Here is a 22,619-nt window from a genome sequence, read left to right on the forward strand (position 1 = left end):
GATGAGCATACAATATGGAAAGTTTTACAATGTTCCAAGACAACTCTGAAGGACTGAAAAATATTATCCATCTCCAGACAAATAACTGATGGTGTCTGAAAACAGACTGAAGTATATTTTTTTTACTATTTTTATTTTTCTTGGGAATTTTTTGGGGGGAAGGGCATTTTTTCTTTCATAACATGACTATTATGGAAATGCTTTGCTTGACTTCCATGTATAGTCTATATTGAATTGTTTTCCTTCTCTAAAAGGGGTTAGGGTAGAAAGGGAGGAAGGAAGAGAATTTAAAGCTCAAAATTTTTTGAATTTATTTTAAAAATTGTTTTTACATGTAACTGGAGAAAATAAAATACTAAATATTTTTTTTAAAGTTTTGGAGTAATTTATTTATTTCAAATTGCATTTGGAATTGAGGAAACTAAGAAAATATGCTGTTTTCTGACTCATTGTAGTTAACTATATTAAACTGGAGAAAAAAACTGGAATGAGAAGTGGAACTAAAGTGAAGCCAAAGTTTCAAGAATGGAATTGGCATCACATCATCAGATTCCCACTGCCAAAATGATTTGGACCTTGGGATCACGAAATGGTGGTAGGGCAGAGTAAGAGAGAATTATTTTATTAAAAGGTCAATGGAAGTCAAATAGATTTTAGAATTTTTGGAAGCTTCTTTTCTTCCTCTCTTCTCATAAAGTTTTGGCTTTTCAAATGAAATATATAAAGTACTTGAAGATGGACATGTGATAATTCTGCCATTGCACATGAGTTGTTATTTTTGTATAATTGAAATGTAATGCGCTCTATACCGGTCTGAAAAACACCCTGGGCATATCAGTTACAAAAGTATCAAAGATATTTGCAGAATATACAGAAAATTATATGTAATATTTTACATATATATATATATATATTTGACTTGAGCAATAATTTTCAACAAAAAAGAAAAATTATATTTGCTGTTGTCAGAATTTCATATATCAAAGTTTATTCTTCTCTAAAAGATCTTTGAGAGTTACTGTGACAAAGAACAAAGATATTTCCTCTGGTCGACCCAGTGATGAGACATTTTGAATTCAGCAAGACTGATCATAAACAAGAAACTAGCAATCCATATCCAAGTCCATACTCAAATTTTTTTTTACTTTGGCAGGACATGTCAGAACTTTAGCTCCACTGATATGGCCTTCAAGAATGCAAGAATGCAATATCATCTCTATAGCACACTATGGCAGGGGAAAAGGATGTCAATTTATGGCAGTTGTATATAAGATGTTTTATTTTTCAAAAAAATTATGAATGAACATCCAGAAAAAGAAGGGACCAAAAGAGCCAGCATAACTTCTTTTTTTAAAAAAAGTAGGGGTGGCTAAGTAACGCAGTGAATAGAGCACCAGCCCTGGAGTCAGGAGTACCTGAGTTCAAATCCGGCCTCAGACACTTAATAATTACCTAGCTGGGTGGCCTTGGGCAAGCCACTTAACCCCATTGCCTTGCAAAAAAAAAAAAAAAAACCTAAAAAAAAGTAATGGTCATATAATCTAAGATATCTTTTTTGGCAAGTTTTCTAAACTGGTAGATTAAGGCAATGCTAGCAGTGAGTTTCATTATGGCTTTTGGAAACGATTTGATAAAGTCTTCCCTTGCTCTGTAGGCTAGATTACAATATACTTATGTTGATTCAAAACTTCTTGAAGGTCCAAACCCCAAAATGCGTCATTAATAGCTCAATATCAACAAAAGGTGCTTTTTATCATTCTTAGTCATAATTTGGAAAAAGGCATAGATGGCAAACTTTAAAATTTTCAGAAAATACAAAGTTAGATATCAGATGCTTGATTCATCTTGGAACAAAAATCAATATTGTGAAATTTAAGAATAAATATGCAGTATTATACATAGGTTCAGAAAATCAACTTCACAAGACGGAAGCAGATGTGATTACAGAGAAGTTTGTATAAATGAGAGAGGGGAGCAAAAGTGGTTTGCAAGTCAATAGGAGTAAGGAGTGTGACAGAGGAGTCGAGAAAACGTGTACAATATTAGGTTGAATTAAGAAGAAAGAGTACTTCAGAGTAAAGAGATGACAATCAAACTAAACCCATAGCATCGTGCTTACATTAGGCTTCAAATTGCAGGACGGACTTTGATCCACTGGAGATCATCCAAAGACTGAGACCCATAGGATAAAGGAAGGCCTTGAACTCAGTCTTATGATGATTGGTTGATGGTACAGGTTGATGGAATTGGTTGATGGATTCAGAGTTTTAGAAAATCAAGTATCTGAAGGATCATCACATGGAAGAGATATCAAAACTATTCTGTTTGGATCCAAAGGATAGTACCAGTAGATAGCCATTGTTAAGGGGAAAAATTTGATTCAATCTAAGAAAAAACTTCCTGACAATCAGAGCTGTCCAAAGGGCAGCTAAGTGACAAGAAGATAGTTATGTTGCACCCGGAGCCAGCAAGATCTGAGTCCGGATCAAGATTCAGATACTAGTCATCTGACCCAGGGCAAATCGCTGAAGCACCACCTTTTTCAGTTTCTTCAGCCAAAAACTGGACTCAATTCCCAGTGTTATGAGAATAAAATGAGATAATATTCATAAAGCACGTTGCAAATTTTAAAGCCCTGAGTAAATGCAATTTTTAAAAAAAGTGGAAATGGACTGCTTTAGGACACAGAGTGTTGCCCCTAACAGGAGTTCTTTAAGCAAAAGCTAGATGCCTTCTTTTATGATGGATTATAGAGGGGATTGCTGTTCAATTGTGACTTGAACTGAAGACTTTCCCAACTTAGAAAATCTGTGATAAAATTAATTTTTAAGTTAGATAAATTATTATCTGAACTCTGTTATAGGGAAGGATGATGTTTGTCCTTCATCCTAGGAAGAATACCATGACCTCAGAGAGGTGATGCCATGAAAAGCGTATGAATTGGATTTGAGTGAGGGGGGCTATGCTAAATCACCAGTCTCACTTTCTCCTCCAGAGCCATCTGGGTTTAGTGGCTAAATATAACTTGGAACAACTGGAAATGGCCCTGTATTTGAGGCAATTGGGGAGAAGTGACTTGACCAAGGTCACACAGCTAGTAAGTGGCAAGTATCTGAGGCTGGATTTGAACTCCTGTCCTCTTGACTCCAAGGCCAGTGTTCTATACACTACACTACACTACCTAGCTACCCAATAGGAAATGATCATTCTCATCTAATCACTTTTGTCATTTCCTTTCTTATAAAGGAAACAGGCATGAACAGCCAAAGACATTTCAGGTGAACAAAGAGGAAGGCCGGAGAGACAATACATACCTCTATGCTCCATATTTTCAGGCAACCATTGAGATCTCCTGTCACAAGATGCTGATTTTTCTTGTCAATAGTCATGATAATGGATCCAGCTCCCCTATGGGCCACAAACTGAGCCACAAGCTGCTTCTTAAATACATTCCAGAATCTGACATAACCAGATCCTCCACAGGATACCAAGTTGGCTCCTCCTAAAATGATTGGGAAGCCCATATCAATGCTATAGTATGTATTAGGAATGATGTTAGTGATTAATGATAATATTTCAAATACTTCCATTTTGTCCTTTTGGTTGTAGGGGGAAGATAGGTGTCACAGAGGATAGAGCTCTGGGGTTGGAGTGAGGAAGGGTCATCCTTCTGAGTTCAAATTTGGCTTTTAGACACTTTCAGTCCTGGACAAGTCACTTAATCCTGTTTGCCTCAGTTTCCTTATCTATAAAATGACCTGGAAAAGGAATAGTATCCAGTATCTTTGCCAAGAAAATCCCAAATGAAGACCCTGTCATGACTGAACATCTTTTGGAAGTGATTATGGTATAAAAGGAGAAACAAACGTGATGTAAAAAGACCTGAGAGGCTTTTATTCATACTAACTATATGACAATGAGCAAACCAGTTACCTTCTCTAGGATTCAATTTCTTCAACTGTAAAATCATTGGATTCTAAGAGCTGTGTGTTCCCTCCACAGCTCTTAGTGTATGATTCTATGAAACTGTAGTGTTGGGGGACAGGGAAGTATGCAGCCCCCCTCTACATACATTCCCCTAGTGGTAAAGGAATTTGTAGTTCAGACATGGGGTTAATTTTGCCCCAGGTACTTTAACCTAGGAACCAACTGTGGCCCTCATGGACATGAAAAATATAAAAGTGGTTTTTAGCAAGGAGACCCCAGGAAATCTTATTGACTTCTTTTAACCTCCTTGCTGGAGGCTTTTATCTGCTTTTATCTTCCTGAACTTCTTTTTTTAACTATTTCAGTAACTATTTTGACCTGAGGGTATTTTTATGTCTTTTTTTGTTGATCAGATTATTTATTTGAATCTTTGATCTCAAAGTATTCCATTACCCTAAATATGTCTGAGACATATAGAAGACAGATCAGGCCCCTGGTCAACTAAGGTTTCAGTCAATAGCTTTTCTCCATCAGAATAAGGATTAAAAGACTGAAATAGGGGGCAGTTAGGTGGCACAGTGGATAGAGCACCAGCCCTGGAGATATTTAATAATTACCGAGCTGTGTGGCCTTGGGCAAGCCACTTAACCCCATTGCCTTGCAAAAATCTAAAAAAAAAATGACTGAAATAAATTTCCATTGGTTTGATGAGCATGGAATCATCTAAGTAATCCATTTTCTATTCTGTCCACATAAAAGTGAGGATTTTAAGTGAGAGTTCTAGACATTTTTGCCAGTCAACTACCTTTATATAGTCAACTAAAAATTATAATTGTACCATCACTTAAATAAAAAAAAAAAAAACATTTTCCTTGGAAATATCAACTTCAAACTACAGAGAGATAAATTTTATTCACCATGGATTTAGATATAGATGCACAATTTTTAAAGATATAGACTTATCTATATGTCAGCATCAGCATGCTTAAAATTCTATTTATGAGCTTGTTTTAAAGCTTTTATCTATTTTTCATGAATGATGAACTCATATTGGAAGTTCTTGTGGAGCTATATTTTTGTTTATGGGCTTAAAATACCCTTTTCATTTTCCAGTCAGAGTGAGCTTTACAGATATGCCTTGCTTAAATTATCCTTCAATGCCAACAATCCTATTATTATATGAAAAATCTGCAGATGGGTTCAAATTAGCTTCACAAATGTGCTGCTGATTCACACTCAGGTCTGCCTAAAGCAAAAATAATGGAGTGGAGTCACTGTAGTGGAAACATTTGGGAAATACCAATAACATTAGAATGAATTAAAGTTGAGAAAATGGGGAGGGCCATTTTGGATAATAGCTTCTGCCCTGAATACTAGTGAGATTTAGAAATGAGGGAATTTTTTTATCACACTTGTCTCAAGATATTTTAAGAATACAATAGTATTTACAAAAGTCTACTGGGTCTATCTACATTGATATTTTAATGTGTGGAAAATTTTATGGGAAAGGTAAATTAGAGGGAGAGAAAGTGCATATGAGAAAGCAAATTGCCCCATTTTTTTTTCCTATAAGGTCGCTATAAGGGTGAACTTCTGGTTGACTTCTAAATGCTTAAAAAAAATGAAAAGCTAACCCTGTCCCTGAACATAAAATTAAAGTGTTTGAGAGAAAAACTCAACAGATAAATTGACTTGCTCAGAGACATAGGAGCAGTAAGAAAAAGAGTTACAATCCAAACCCAGATCCTCTGAATGCAAAATCCAGCCCTCTTATCATTGTTCCATGAATGCTTCCAAACTGTGTGTTGCTTTCCAGGATCTCTGAGTAAATTAAAGCCTTATCTCAACAATGCTAATCCAATTTATAGAAAGGAGAATAAAAATCAATCAACTGATTTTCAATTACATTGCTGCTAAAATGCCAGATGAACTGATTTGCTCATTAGAACACTGAAAGATTTTGACCCCCCCCAAGAAAGACTTTTGCTAAAGTTATCAAATCTAAAATGGTTATGAAAGACAATAAAAAGCATATTTGGCATCAGAAGGCCTGGATTCAAATCCTGGATTTGCAAGATATTGGCTAAATCATTTAACTTCTACAGGACTAGATTTCTTTCTCTGTAAAATGAGGACATTGGACCAGATGATCTCTCTGACTTACTGAACATATTTGAATAAGGCTCAAATTAAAGGTTATTTGATCCCTAGGCAAAGGATACTCTGTCGTATTAGTTGGGATCTTCTTGGGATAGTGCTAGACTTCAAGGGTCCAAGGATTAGAATTTAAATTCCAACAGGGCACCTTACTACCTTAGTGACTTGGTTAGTCACTTAACTCCTGGCTTCCATTTCCTCTTCTCTGAAAGGAAGAAAGAGTGACTTCCAAGTTCTGATTCAACTTGATATCCCAACACCCTATGAAATGGGATCTTGTGGGTGTCAAATAGGCAGTTCATTCAAACACTCTGAACTTTCATTTCCTATCTAAAGAATGGAGAATCATGCTTCTGTTCTTGACCCTATAGGGTTTCTTCAAGACATGAATGAGGTATCTGTTATGTTCTTCACAAATGCCAGCTAGTATCACTATCAACACTCACTCCTAGGAATGATTGGTATAGACTCAAATGAGTTCAAATCTGATCTCAGCCACTTACTAGCTGGGTAATTCACTTAAACCTGTTTACCTCAGTTTCTCCATCTATAATATGAGCTGGAGGAGGAAATGCAAATCATGCCAATATTTTGGCCATGAAAACCCAAAATGAGATCCCAAAGAGTCTGAAAGGACTGAAACAGCTGAACAACAAGACTTAACTACCTGCCTAGTCCAGATGCTGAGGAGATATTGTTCGTAATCTCCTAGTCTGGACCCTCTTTCTTCTTCATTTCCTTGCAGTAAGTTTTCATACTTCATCTCAATTTTTGCCTTTCTTTCCTACCTGGTTGGGTCCTTTGGAAGAAAATTTGGATCTGCTGCCTTGAATTCTATATCTCCTTTTCATGCTCTCATTTGCCCTACTCTACTTCAGTTCCCTGCCGACAGCTTCCAGGGGAGCAACTCCAATGGAATCTATCAGAGCAACGGCCTCTACATCTGCTGTTGGTCCCAACCTCCCCAGGAGACACAAAAGAAACTTCTCACCACCAAAGGAAGTCCTTAGCATTGTCAAATGGCTCAGTGTTAGAAAGAAGCATCACTGCCAATCAGTATCGTAAGGATCATTGAGTCTTTTAATATATCCTGAAGCTGAACCAGAGGTAGACTGGTACAGTGGAAAGTTAAGCGGTGTAATGGATAGAGCATCTGGCCTGGAGTCAGGAAGACTCATCTTCCTAAATTCAAATTTGACCACAGATGCTAGTTGTGTGACACTGGGTAGGTCATTTAACCTTACCTCATTTAACCCTGCCTCAGTTTTCTCATCTATAAAAATGACCTGAGAGGGAAATGGCAAGCCATTCTACTATCTCTACCAAGAAAATTTCAAATGGGGTCACAAGGAATGAGTTCCTAACTGAAAATGACTTAACAACAACAGCAACAAAGTGTGGTACCATAGACCAGATTTGAATTCAGGAAGACCTAGGTTCAAATCCCATCAGATACTTAGTAATTCTGGGTTAGCCATTTCATCTCTGAGTACAGCAGATAACCAAGTAAAGTTTCCTCATCTGGGTGTTTAAGTCAATAAAATGCCCATACCTATGACCTGACTCCAGAGGTTGATTTGACCCTCTAACCCTGTGACATTCCTTGATCACAGCTCTCCATTTATTTCTAAATTCTAAGTAGGAAGACATCATCCATCCCCCCAAACACTCTTTCTTTATATTCCCTTTTTCTGACATTCTATATAAAGTCAAAGACAGCCGGCAACATAGAAAGACTTTTTACCTGTCACTGTAATATTTTTCCTAGCTTCCAGGAAGGAAAGTCTCAAAACAGCATGATTTCCCTCAGTGGTGTCAGTCTCAGAGGAGTTAACTCCTAGAATGGTCTTCCCTGCAGAGAGGGGAATGGAGCATCCCTTTTCAGCCCTGGGTTGTTTTTGAGGGTCTGCATCTCCATCTGAAACAAAGATGAAGTGAATTGGTTTTATGTGAAGGGACATTCACTCAAAGCTATTTTTAAATAACTTCAAGAATATATTGTTTGCTCCCTTTTCTTCCTTAAATAAAAATCTTCAATTTTTAGAACTGGAAGGGAAATCAGAAGTCATCACAATGAGCTCATTTCTGAGCCCCCTCTGTAATATCCCCAACAAGTGACCCACAGACAACTACAATGTGTTGCTCTGTTGCTGTGGGTATTTTTTTTCATTAAAGATGATACCTTATGGTACAGAGTCTTCCTGAGTTGCCAAAAAATTCAGGACCCTAAAGTCAACTTGGTAAAAAATCTCATTGAATTCATCCAAAGAGGTTCCACAACTATTGACTGAGCAGGTCCATTCTTTTTTTTTTTTTTAGGTTTTTGCAAGGCAAATGGAGTTAAGTGGCTTGCCCAAGGCCACACAGCTAGGTAATTATTAAGTGTCTGAGGCTGGATTTGAACTCAGGTACTCCTGAGTCCAGGGCTGGTGCTCTATCCACTGCACCACCTAGCCGCCCCTGAGCAGGTCCATTCTTAAGGCCATTTCAAACACGTTAAGACTTACTAGAATTTGTACTCTACAATGACAAAAATCATTATCATCATCATCATCATAGATTACATTTTATAATACTTTTATTATTTTAGAGTTGAGAAAACTAAGATTGAGTGAAGTGAAATGATTTGCCTAGGTCACAGAATTAGTAAGAATCTGAGGCAGAATTTGATCTCAGGTCTTCCTGAATCCAGGTCCTTTGACATTCAAGACTCGGATCAAATCCCACCTTCTGAAGGAGGATGCTTTTCATTCTCCATCACCACCAGCAGCAGCAGCAACTCCACTACTAGTGCTTTCTCTCTGAAATTATCTCTTTTATTCTCTGTATATCTGTGGAAAATACATAGCTGTTTCCATATTACCTCCTCCATTAGAATGTGAGCTTTCCAAAAACAGATTCTATCCACTTCAGACCCACTTCGATTCATCTTCCAGTCAACTGTCAAATTCATCTTCCTAAAGTTCAGATCTGACAGTGTCACCTCCCATTCATTAAACACCAGTGGCTTCCTATCAACTCAAATATAAATATATCAAATATAAAATCTTCTGTGTGGAATTCAAAACCCTAAAAAGTCTGTCCTCCTTTAACCTTGACCATCTATCTCCCACTTTTCAGTCCCCCATGTTCCCCACCATCTGATTACATGGCCTCCCTGCTAGCCCTCACACAAAAAAACTGCATTTCATGACTGGCTAATTTCTCTAAATCCCATGCCTGGAATGCTCTCACTCCTCATCACCACCTCCTGGCTTCTCCAGCTTCTAAAGTTGCAGATAAAAGCCCACCTTCTTACAAGATGCCACCCCTACCTATCCCCCAAGATCATCTCCAATCTATCCTGTATATTTCTCACCTGCCCAGAGTTGTTCTCACTTTGTCTTTCCATGACGGCTGAGCACCTGGAGAGAAGGCATTATTTTTCACCTTTCTTTTCATCTCCAATATTTAACAGAAGACTTGACTAAATTGTAGATAATGATATATACTTCTGCTGAGTGATACTATTGATCATGGAGCATCCGGTCTGAAGTCAGAAAGATTCATCTTCCTGAGTTCAAATATGGCCTCAGCATTTACTAGCTCTGTGACCCTGGGCAAGTCATTTAACCTGTTTTCCTCAGTTTTCTCATGTATAAAATGAGCTTGAAAAAGAAAGGGCAAATCACCCCAGTATCTGTGCCAAAAACCAACCAGATAAACTAATCCCACATGTATCATGTTGTCAGATACAACTGAAAATAACTGAACAACAAAATAAATGCTTATTGACGTGCTGCCTCACAATGTTTGTTTTTTTCTATAATCCCAGACCTTAATGCAGTGTCTGATCTATATTAAGAATGTAATGATGATGATGATGGTAGTGGTAATAATAATTGAAATTATAACAAAAATAGCATTTATGTCATTTTAAGGTTTTCAAAGCACTTTAGGCCACTAGGTGGTACCATGGACAATAGCACTGGCCTTGAAGTCAAATCTGAGTTCAAATTTGACCTCAGACTTTTACCATACATGTGACTTTGGGCAAACTACTCAACCTCTATCTGCCTCAGCTTCCATACCTGTAAAATGAGATTAATAACAGTGCCTACCTCTGCATTTTGTTATAAGAATTAAGTCAGCTACTTGTAAAGCACCTGGGATATTGCTTGGCATGTAATAGAGACTCAGTTCCTTTTTTCCTATCAATTCACTCATTTAATTCTTTTATTTTGGGGGGGGGCAATGCAATGGGATTAAGTGGCTTGCCCAAAGCCACACAGCTAGGTAATTATTACCACCTACCACCCCCATTTAATTCTTTCTATGAAGAAAATGCTAGTATTCCTACTTTATAGATGAGGAAACTGAATCCAGGAAAGATTAAGTGACTATCCCAGGTTCTCACACACACATAGTTAAGTTTATGAGCTATGTATTAAGCTCAGATCTTCCAGTTAAATGGGTTCTCACTAAGAACCTGCTATCACTCACACTTCATGATAGGACATTGAAGAAGGGTACTATGTAGTAGAGGCCTAATAAATGTGTGTTGGGTTAGCCAAGTGCTTTGGGTAGCTCCATGGATGGACTTACCGGTTTTTCTTCATCCATAAAATCGAGTTACTGTAGCAAAGAGCTTCATGGGTTTGCAACCCAAAGCCATCATACTTTTTTATTCTTTTTTTCTAAGTTTTTTTCCAAGGCAATGGGGTTAAGTGGCTTGCCCAAGGCCACACAGCTAAGTAATTATTAAATGTCTGATGCCAGATTTGAACCCAGGTACTCCTGACTCCAGGGCCAGTGCTCTATCCACTGTGCCACCTAGCTGCCCCCCATTACTTTTTTTTTATGAACTATTTTAAAACTCCCATGTATTTTATATACCCATCCTCATTCAAAACTCTGCATTCTTAGTGTGGGTTTCTCTTAGTTGCCAATCAGCAGACACTTCACATGGTGGCCCAGGAAAAAGCCCTGCATGAAGCCACACCTTGAAGTATATAAATTCTCCCTACAGTCTCAGGTGTTCATGGTAAACATGAGTCAGGTACCTGACATTTTCAGCTGATTATTCCTCATCAGTAACAATCCCAAGGAATTTTTAATGAGCATCACTCATGCTGATAATATGAATGTTTAAGATGCTGGTGATACTGCTGCTTGCTAGTGAGTTGTTTAGAGACAAATTTCTGACTGTAAATAGGCAATATTTCATTAGGCTTTCTCTAGGCCACAATGATAGAAAAATAGGACTATTTGTTTAATAAAGTACAATTCAAACAGTATTGAATTTTAAAGATATGGTTTGCCCAATGTTCAGAGTAAATCTTATATTTCTCTCTTATCTCTCTTCTTTTTTTATTGATTTTTTTATTTTTCCAATTACATGTTATGAAAGTTTTTCAGCATTCAATTCATTCACTCATTTATATTATACAATTTTCTTCCACCCTTCTATCCCACCCCATCATCTCAGAGGTGAGCAGTCTAATGAAAGGTGTACCATGTACATTTGGGTTTAGCATGTTTACAAATTGGTCATTTTGTTTCCTCATCTCTTTTCTATAACTTTTTTGTTCTATAATATAATATAATGTATGTCTAGAATAATAACGCAAAGAGCAAAACTGTATTTCGCATTTGAAATTTGGGAACCACCTTTGTCTAGGTCCTCAATATGCCTCTTCTGGGCTATTACAATAGTCCCCAAATTCATCCTCTAGCTTCTCCAATCTCTCTTCCACACAACTGTCAGGCTGAAATTTTTTTTATTATTTATTTAATTCTTAAAAATTTTACAATCTTAAAAACACTTAGTACCAAATTCTTTTTTTTCTCTCTCCACCTCTTCCCCTGAAACTTTAAGAAGGCAGTGAGTAAGACTCTAATTATACATATAAATTCATGCAAAATATATTTCTATATTGGCTTATGTTGTTAAAAAATAGGCAAGAAACAAAAAACATAAAGAAAATCTGTTTCAATTTGCATTCAGCATTCAATTGTCTCTTTGGAGGTAGATAACATTTTTCATCATAAATCCTATGGAAATGCCTTAGACCATTGTATTGATCAGAATAATCAATGTATTGATTACAGTTTATGTTGTTATGCTTTAAGTTTCTTAAGTTGCTTTTTTGCAGGTCATGGAGTTAAGTGACTTGCCCAAGGTAGCACAGTGAATAGAGCACTGGCCTGGAGTCAGGAGGTCCTGAGTTCAAATTCAGCCTCAGAAGCTTTTTTTATGTTGTTATTCTTAAAGCACCAACCTAATCACATTCTACCCTGACTTCAGAAACTTCAGTAGTCCCCTACTGTCTTCAATATAAAATGTAAATTAAAAATAAAAAATATTGAAAAACTCTCACAATCTGGCACAAGTCTTTCTTTCCAGGCTGATTATTCTCCTCTTTTCCTAATGCCCAAACCAAACTACAACTCAAATATGACTTTCCATCTCTCACCTCCATGACTTTGCATAGGTTTTTTACCATGACTGGAATGCCTTCCCTTCTAAATCTCTTCTCTGAATACCCAGTTCCCTTTAAGGCTCAGTTCAAGTGTCACATTGATCAAAAATTTAAAAAGAGCTTTCTGGACATAATGAATGGTTTTGCCCAATCATTGCTTTTGTATTTGGTTCATGTGCTGTGCTCACTTGTCTTTGTGAATGTGACTTCTCCCAAATAGACCACAAGCTCCTTAAGGGCAGGGATTGCTTTTCACTTGTGATTTCTGTCACCAGTACTAATGCTTATTGGCTAACTGAGTGGAGTAGAGAAGAGAGTGGAATAGAATGGAATAGAGAGGATGGGTCCACATTTTCCTATACTATTAATGTGCATTTCAACAGAAGTGGGAAGACCTGTTCAAGAAATGATGACTGCATTCCCAGCATTCTGCCAACATTTGCCAGTCACCATTAGACCAGAGGACATAGGCATCATATTCATCTAAGAATTTATAGTTCTTAATTTATAGTTTGTAGTTCTTGATAATCTTTTTTCTAGACTAATTTTCTAGAAATGTCACATAACCGCCCTTTCAAGAGAAACGCTATGGCTGGTGCTGGGATCAGGAATGCACCAAAGACTTGCCTTGGATACATGTGGTGAATAACTTAACTTCCCATTGTCCCAGGAATATCTGTAACAAAGTAAGTTCCAGAGCAATTGCTGATCTTCATTGTTTAAGGACATTGCCTCACTAGATGTTCTTTATGCTAAAGAAATCACAATTCTGTCAAAGACCAAATCCAACCAACCAAACATATACCCCAACACTTTCCAAAATATGGATGGCAAACAAATTGGCCTATTTGCTATCCCTCACCTTCCCATTTCACCTCTGGCATTTATGCCTTTGCATAAGCTCTATCCTATGACAAAAATGTTCTCCACCTTCACCTGTAAACTATTAAACTCCTTAGTTCCCTTCAAGAGTCATCTCAGATCCAACTTCCTCCAAGAAGTTCTTCTTTGCATATTATAGGGTTTTCTCTTTCCTTGAAATATTTTATACATCTATTTCTCTACATAATTCTTTCTCCAAAACAAAAATAAGTAACTTGAAAGCAACCATCATTTTTTTCCTGTGGAATTTCTATCCCTAGCACCCAGCATAATCCCTGACATGGAATCTAGATAATGAGGAGTATCCAATATTTTAATTATGTTACTTATTTATTACTTGTGGGACCTCAGTAACTCATGTCATTTCTCTGAGGCTCAGTTTCCTTTTCTGTAAACTAGATTCAACTAGTTGATGCTGAGGATGCCTTCAACTATAAACACCTGTTCCTATGACCATCAATCATACCTGAATCTAAGTCCTGAGCGTCTACCACCAGGAGAATGCAAAAGAAAAGTTCATGGTTCAGTAAAGGCTTTAGAGCTATTTTTCTCAAAATCAAAGTCTCTTCATAAGCTATAAGAACCCAGGCAGTTACATTCAAAACTCAGGTGGGATAGAAGTTGTAATAGATAACAGAGAAGGCACTGAACTTGGAGCCAGAAAGACCTTAGTTCAAACTTTATCTTGGACACTAATTATCTGTGTGCTATGGGAAAGTCTATGCTTTGGTTACCTCATCTATAAAATTAGGGTATGGGACTCAATAGCCTCCCAACTCTACATCTATAATCCAATAATCATAGCTAAATGATCATAAATCTATGGTCTATTTTCATTCTCTATCCCTAATCCACACTCCTACCATCTCATAAAAGACATGGAAATTCCACTCTCTATGATTTTGCTGGGTAATTCAAGACTTTTCTAGTGTTCAAGGTTCATAGTTCTAGAAGGGACCCAAGAGGTCAACCATCTAGTCCAACCCCTTCAGTTTACAAATGAGGAAACCTAAAGCAAGAGAAGTTAAATGACTTATTCAAAGTCAAAAGGGGATTAAGTAGATGAGCAAAGTTTAAAATTGTGATTCTCTGACTCCAAACCCACTGCTCCTTGACTGGGACACGAAAAGATTTTGATTTTCCTATCAACTCTCCCAGTGAGCCTGAATAACCAAGTCTTTGGAGGTGAGAAAGGCTGACTTCTCAACTGATAATTTCCTAAACAGATCAGAAAAAAGTATATTTGATGACTGATCTTTTTTTCAGGGGCAAGTTGAGGCTATTTGAAAAGTGTCATTGAGATACATTGAGACAGTGGTTTAACAAAATACACATTCATTATTCAAATAAATTAGGCAATGGAGAAACTTGTCTGAAACTAATTCAAAGTCAGAAAGGTAAGTGTCAAGTCATTTTGTTCCAGCAAAAAAGGTGTATCTTGGGCTCCATTAGACTATCATAAAATCTGACTCAATTCCACCCTTCTAATACAGAAAAAATAAAAATCAACCTCCAAGTGACATTCCTAATAACTAGTAAAAATCAAAGGAAATGATGAAGAGAAGTTCCAGCTTTCACAGAAAAGTTTTAAAGACTCCCTCAAGGCTACATCTGAAGCAATTTGGTGAAGTTTATTGGCCAAAAGGAAATCCAATGAAAGCAAAAAATTAGTGTCCCTGAAAAAAAAAGACAAAGTAGAAACATGTGTTGGAGAATTAGCTGACCCCGAGAAATCTCCAGATCCTCTTTTAGTCACTTTGACAAGACAAAGCTGTAAACAACCCCTTGAAATAAAGGTCAATAATGTATAATTTATCAGTGATCAGACTGAACAAAGTCTGTACAGAACCCACATAAACTCCCTGAGGTCTTCCTAGGATTCAAGTTGCAAGATGGTACTAACCCCATTTTGAATGCAGCCATCGCTGGTGATATGGATGCAGGATATGGTGAGCATTTTCTGTACTATTATTCCATATGAGAATTTCCCCATCATAACTCCCTGTGGTTGGCAGGATAAAAAGCACAAATCATCAAAACAAAAAAAAACTAGATTAGCAAGAAAATCTCAGAGGACAGGTAAACATAGGTAGCTATATTTTATCAGTAATGGAACATTAGTTTCTCTTCTGGGGAAGGGGGGGGAGAAGCTTTGGGATTATCCAAGGTGAAATGAACACAATTGAATTCTTTCTTCCCCAGTTCTCTCTTTTTGTTGCCTTCTCTTCCTCATCCTTTTTCCTTCATTTATTTCATTCTTTCCTTTCTTTGCTACTCTCATATCTCCTTTTTATTGCTCTCACCTTTCCAAACACCCCCCCATAACATATATGCATACATATGCAATATTTAAATACATTCAAGTTTCTTTCTCATACTGTACAAATACAAAATTAATCCATATGGTAAGTTTATTTCAGACCCATAAAAATCTAAAAAGAATGATGCTGGGAGCAGCTAGGTGGTGCAGTGAATAGAGCATCTGCCTTGGAGTCAGGAGGACCTGTATTCATATCCAGTCTCAGACACTTGATAATTGCCTAGCTGTGTGACCTTGGGCAAGTCATTTAATGCCATTGCCTTAAATAAAAATAAAAAAGAATGATGCTATCTCATTTAAAAGTAAAATTTATACCATCCAATCTTTTTTGGGCCTTATTTAAAATTAGAACATGGAAGTCCATTAATGGGAGAGCATGACTGGAAGTACATAGTGTGTACTTGATGAGAATTAGGGCCAGAAGGGACTTTAAGAAATTATCTTTTATCTTTCAGGTCACAGGAATCTTTATAGGTCCCAGATCCAGATAGAACCACAGGGGCTATCTAGTCCTCCTTCCTACCTTTTTTACCTGGGAAACAGAGCCCCATAGAATTTAAGTGACTTGTTGAAAATCACATGGCTAGTGACAGCATAAAAATTTGAACCCAGATCTGTCCTCAAATCTAATCTAGCTTCCCACTATATACCAAGGACAAGAAAGAATAATGATAAAAGATGGAAGAAGGAGAAGAGATATAAAGGATGGGCAAAAAAACATTCATTCCTAAGTATAGAATTGGACTGAAAGTTTGAGGGACTACGTTATCTTGTTTCATTTGTTCCCTAGTCAAACTCACAGGGAACAAGCATTTTCATTTCACATTAATGAAACAAGATAAATAAAGGAGTGACTTATGAAACAACTATTCAAATAGCATCCAACGTGGAAGATAAACATAATTTTTTCTTAGAAAACATATTCAAGCAATATTCATATATATATGCATATGTTTATGTGCATTGTGTGTAATATGCAAATATATATTTTAAGGATGTTACAATAAGGACTATTAAGTGTTTGATTTATGTCTATTATATTTCAGTATCTCTAGAGACAATATGACCTAGTTAATAGCAAGTAAGCCCTCAGAATCAGAATATGGCTTGACTATAACTCCAGTCAGAACATTTTAACCTTCAGGGTCCCCCAGACAACTCTCAAAAGTGGTTAAGTACAAATGAATTGTGATCTGCTTATTGGAGGGATTCTCCCTATTAAAGAATAGAGAGTTTCCCACAAGGGTTCAGGCTATGAGTCACTAATCACACTGTAGAGTTTACTTTTAACACCTACCACTCCCAAGAGGCAATTAATTTTTTGCAGGAAAAAAAAAACCCTTGTTTTTTAGATCCCATTTCTGGAAAAACTTCTGTTCTACCTTCAAGATCTATTTCCTATCTGGTTCTACTTCAATCCATTCATCTTTCATTCTTTTGAGAATTTGGGGTAATCATATCCTGCTTCATTCCATTTGCTGATCTGTTCTTTACTTTTGTTTTGGGAGTTAGTTTTTTTTTTAATTCATTCTGCAAAAATGAAAACTCATTGATAACATTTATAGGAATTTGTTCTCATAACTTAATTTTCCTTGGCAAGAAATGATGCAACATTTGGACAGTATTTCATCTTAAAACAAACCATCTACATTTCCAAAAGCTCTTATTTACTAACATGCTATGGGACAAAAGGTATAGTGAGACTCTCCAATCTGTGTGGGCTAGATTTTCTTATATAATGACAGGACTCCAAAATTATTTGCCAAGAAGCTTTTATAATGTAAAATGGTATGTTGGAGAGAGTCAAAGGAACTGAGTTCAAATCCCTTCTCTGATACTTCATGTCTATATGATTTTGGACAAGATACTTATTCTATTTTTCTCATCTGTAACATGAAAGAATTGGATTAGATTGATTCCAGAGTAAATTTTGGCTTTATTTCTATGGCTCTTTGGTGACATCACTTTGCCTCTTGAGAGCTCAGTTTCCTCATCTGTAAAAATAAGGGACTAGACAATCTCTAAAGTCCTTTTAGAGTCTATAATTATAAATTTATGATCCTATTGAGTAGAAAAAAGTAGGAGAAAGTAAGAGAGAGAAGGTCAGGAAATAGCAAGAACATAAAACATGTTCCCCATAGAAGAGATTTTCATTTTACAAATGAACACATTCTGATTTTTTTTTTGAGAAGGAAATAATTTAAACCTTCAGCATGGATTGTCAAATTAATGTTCCATGACCTGTAACTAGAGTCTGTGGAGGTAAAAATGCAGCACATAAGATGTCTTCCTGATGCTGTGCCCCTCCTTTCCATTCTTCAGGCTGAACCAAAAGCGGAGAGAAGTTGTGAACTCTAAAGATGGTCATTGCCCTGGGGAAAGAGATTAAGAATTCATCCATATCCAATAGTGCAGTCTAAGATAAAAGGCTAACTCATCACTTGGGGGTGGGGGTGGGGGGGAGGGAACTTAAGGGCTGACAAAAAACTGTCAATAGAAACATTTTAATTCCCCAAATATTTATATACTACTTAATGGAAACCCCTTGCTAAATGATGAGAAGATATTGTCTCTGACTATTTTGTTTGAATTGAGGACTCATTGGGCAGACTGGAGAATTCTATAGACACTCTCTGAATCAGTTTCAATAACTGAAGAAAATTCTGCTTCATGGATTAGAACAGAAAAATAATTTTTTTTTGCATCTAAGTCCACAGTCTCCAGGAACCCCAGCTTAAGTTAGGTCACCCAACTAATAGTAATGTTATAGACAGATAATTATAATATGAAGAAAGGGTAGAAAACAAACCATGTTGTAAAGTTTAAGGAAGAAAGATCTGGAAGATGGGGAAAAGTTTCAGGCAGCTCGATTTTGAGTTGGACATTGAGGGAATGGGTAGTAGGAATTGAGAAAATAAGTAAAACTGGTGATAGATACAGTTGAGAGGGACAGACAAAGAGCGGCATAGGGAAGAATGCAAGCAAAGAAATGGAGGCAGGAAAATAATGTAGAGTACATGGAGGAAATAATAGGATAAGCTTAACAAGATAGATTGGAAGATCCTGAATGCTAGGCAAAGGGGTTTGAATTTTATCTGTAGGCAATAGAGAGACACTAAAGACTTTAGAGCAAAGGAGTTCCATGAATGATCAATGAAGGTATCCATTAGACATGACTGAAATGGTCGCTAAAAACCTGTGAGGGCTGACAATTTCAAAATTTTGCCCTGTAAAACTATTGATTGTGAATCTCTTAAAATCTAGCTAGTCTGGTCCTTGGATGACATCCTCAGCCTTTTACTCTTGGAGGGATGGTTCAGGTCATACACTATACTGGCTTTACTTTTAAGACCTCCAGGTCATCGTCTTTCCACAGACACCTGAACAGAACTTTAGAGGAGATAGAAGTGTCTTGTAAAATTAAGTGCAGAGTTGGAAGAGGAGTTTGTTGGAGTTGTGGAAATGACCAGTTATTTATTAATAGTCCTCAATACCTTAGCATGAATTAGAAAATAAGTCAAAAAACAGGACTCTGAGGAAATACTGCAGAAGATAAATGTGCCTTAATGGAGGGAGTGATGTTGGGAATCCCTGGTTTCTAGGGGACTTCTGAGCGTAGGGACAAAGTTGGAGTGAGACACTACACTGGGGATAGAGAACAGCATCTCTCCCCAAACCATCCTTCCTTCTAAAGTTCCATGTACTTTCAAGGGTCCTACCAATGTTCCAGCTATCCAGCTTTGCAAACTAGATGCTATCCTAATCTCTCTCAGTCCCAATGGCGAATCTCCTGCCAACAGCTGTCAATTTTACCTTCATAAGATATCTCAAATATGCTCCTATCTATCCAGCGGACACTGCAGTCAACCTCCTACAGGTCCTCCTCACTTCTAGATTATTATAACTTCCTGCAGGTTGGTTTCCCTAATTCATCTTTCTCAGTCCAGTTCATCCTCCACTTAGCAGTTAAATTAATCTCCCTCGAGTCCAAATCTGACCCTATTACCAATACCCCCATTCAATAAACTCCTTGTTACCTCAAATGTCAAATGCACAATCCTTTGTTTTATATTCAAGTCTTTCACAGACTCCTAAAATCCAATACTGTTACATCTCTCTCCCCACCATATACTTTACAATCCAGTGATACTGCTGTCCCTTGAATAAGTCTTTTGATATCCAGACTCCAAGTATTTTCACTGACTATTCCCCATAATTAGAATACTCTCCCTCCTTATCTGCTATTTCTTCCTTCACATTCAAGCTAAAATCTCACTTGCCATGAGAAGCCTGCCCTGATCCCCCTTAATGCCAGTTCCTTTAATCTGATGATCATCTCCAATTTATCCTGGATATATCTTATTTATAGACAGCTGAGTGGTGCAGTAGATAGCCTTGTACCTAGAATCACAAAGGCCTTCGATCAAAGCAATCTCAGATACTTATTCACTTTGTGACTCTGGGCAAGTCACTTACCTTAGATCTGTCTCATTTTCCTCACCAAAAATACTAGCTAATATTAACACAATGCTTAAGGATTGCAAAACAAAGCATTTTACAAATATCTTATTTGAGTCTCACAATAACCCTGGGAGAAATCATTATCCTCATTTTTATAGTTGAAGAAACTGAGGCAAAGAGATTAATTGACTTGCCCAAGGCCCCAAAGCTAATAAGTGTCTGAGACCAGATTTGAATTAAGGACTCCCAGAATCCAGGTATAATGAATTCTATCCACTTTGCCATCTAGCAGTCCAAATGGAATAATGAGGATAAACTATGGTAATGTATGTAAACTTTTCAGACCTTCAAGCCCTAGATAAATGCTAATTAATTTTAGGCATAATGATTTAATTACTTTGCATTTTCTTATCTATGTTCTTGTTGTTCCCCCTCCAGGACATTGTAAGCTCAATGAGGGAAGGGCCTGCTTTACATTTTGTCTTTATATAGCAAATGTCTGGCACCATGACATGCCAACATTTGTTATCAATTAGATGGTTTTTCAGGCATGTCCAATCCTTCATGACCTCATTCAAATTTATCTTAGCAGAGATACTGGAGTGGTTTGTATTTCCTATTCCAATGCATTTTATATATGATGAAACCAGGATAGAAAGGGTTAAGTGACTCACTCAGGATAAGAGATTTGGGATCAGATTTTGACTCAGTAAGATGAGTCTTCTTGACTCTGGACCTAATGCTCTCCATCCCACCATTTAGCTGCCCCACTTAAAAATTCTTATCGAATTGAATAGCTGAAGTTGGTTTAGAGATATTCTCTTTAGAATCAATTGCCTTATCAGGGGTGGCTAGGTGGCACAGTGCATATAGAGTAAGGCACCTGAGTTCAAATTCGACCTCAGACACTTAATAATTACCTAGCTGTGTGGCCTTGGGCAAGCCACTTAACCCCATTTGCCTTGCAAAAACTTTAGAAAAAAAAGAATCACTTTATCAATCCCCCTTTTTACCTGATCCCTCTCTCCAGAAGCCAGTGCTGAATTTTCCCCACTTGCTGAAATGCTGATCACTAACTTAGAATATTAAAAATGGTCCTCCCCTCACCCAAATCTGTAAAGAATTTTGCAGACTATGTGCAAAGTATCCCTTCTGATATTTGACCTTGAGTGTCAAAGTACTGAGAAACTAATTAGCTGTCACTTTTCCCCTTAATACCCAATCTGAAAACCTTCCCAAAGAAATGACAGTTATCTTGAAATAACCTAAAAATCCATACCATACTTTCTATTTTAAAACAGCATTTTCAAAGCACATATCTTCACTCACTATGCAGGGCAGAGTTAGTGGAAATGTTGAGTGAGAAAATAATCTAGATAATTTAAGGCAAGTGTACCCTAAGAAAAAAAAAAAGAGCCAGGGTCTCCTTTTCCAAGGTTGATGGGTCTTGGCCTTTGTCCTGGTGGGGTCTCTAGTGAATGCCCTCATTACATGATTATTCCAAATTAAACTATATTTTTACTTCTTGGGAGGTTCTTCAATACTATCAACCCCCTGCTTTGATGATCCATTTTTTCAATAATTCTGAATTTAAATGACTTGTTCCCTTCATATGAAAGCCAAATGAGCTTCTTGTGAAAGAGTTAGATACTCCATTTAGAAAAACATGATTCCTGCTAACTGTGCTCAGGAAGAAATTGTCATTAAAGAAATTCCTAGCCGTGATTTTTCAATTCAATCTGAGCTAGACAGTGGAGATAAGTAGATGAGAGTAAGAATAGTTCCTGCCCACCATTGTTCTTTAAGAAATCATGAGAGACTGGATTTTAAAAAGACTTGCATGAATTAATGCTTAATGAGATGAGCAGAACCAGAAGAACATCTTAGCAACATGGGGTGATGCTCTCGACGGACTTGCTCACTCCAACAATGCAATAATAAGGGACAATTTTAGGAGATCTGTGATGGAGAATGCCATCTGTAGCCAGAGAAGGGTCTGTGGAGTTTAATGAAGACCAAAGATTATTATCTTCAATTTTTAAAAATTGTCATATATTATATAATTTTGCTATAGCTAATGTTTTCTTTCTCCCTTATGGATATCTTTCTTCTCTCAATACATTCAATTTTGATCTAAGCATATCATAAAATTGGGGGGGGAGGGGGGGAGGGGGAGGGGGAGGAAAGGGAGCGAGGAAAAAATTGTAAAATTCAAAATCTTGCAAAAAAATATTGGTAGAGGGGCAGCTAGGTGATGCAGTGGATAGAGCACCGGCCCTAGAGTCAGGAGGACCAGAGTTCAAATCGGAGCTCAAGACACTTAATAATTACCTAGCTGTGTGGCCTGGGGCAGGTCACTTAACCCTTAAGCCTTCCAAAAAAAAAAAAAAAAAAAGATTGGTAGAAACTAC

The 22,619-nt window shown here is 37.1% G+C and overlaps 1 protein-coding gene across 1 annotated transcript in view; it reads right to left on the reverse strand.

Annotated features, from left to right (window-relative positions):
• Positions 1 to 22,619, reverse strand: part of WDR49 (WD repeat domain 49) — a 231,006-nt gene that overhangs the window by 45,854 nt on the left and 162,533 nt on the right. The window contains exons 9-12 of the mRNA XM_074192518.1: positions 17,989 to 18,119; positions 15,331 to 15,429; positions 7,829 to 7,996; positions 3,315 to 3,502 (exon numbers count right to left, since the gene is read on the reverse strand). Coding sequence (XP_074048619.1) covers positions 3,315 to 3,502; positions 7,829 to 7,996; positions 15,331 to 15,429; positions 17,989 to 18,119 — 586 coding nt within the window. The remainder of the gene's footprint in view (positions 1 to 3,314; positions 3,503 to 7,828; positions 7,997 to 15,330; positions 15,430 to 17,988; positions 18,120 to 22,619) is intronic.

This window comes from Macrotis lagotis, chromosome 6 (genome assembly GCF_037893015.1).
Source record: "Macrotis lagotis isolate mMagLag1 chromosome 6, bilby.v1.9.chrom.fasta, whole genome shotgun sequence".
Taxonomy (NCBI): domain Eukaryota; kingdom Metazoa; phylum Chordata; class Mammalia; order Peramelemorphia; family Peramelidae; genus Macrotis; species Macrotis lagotis.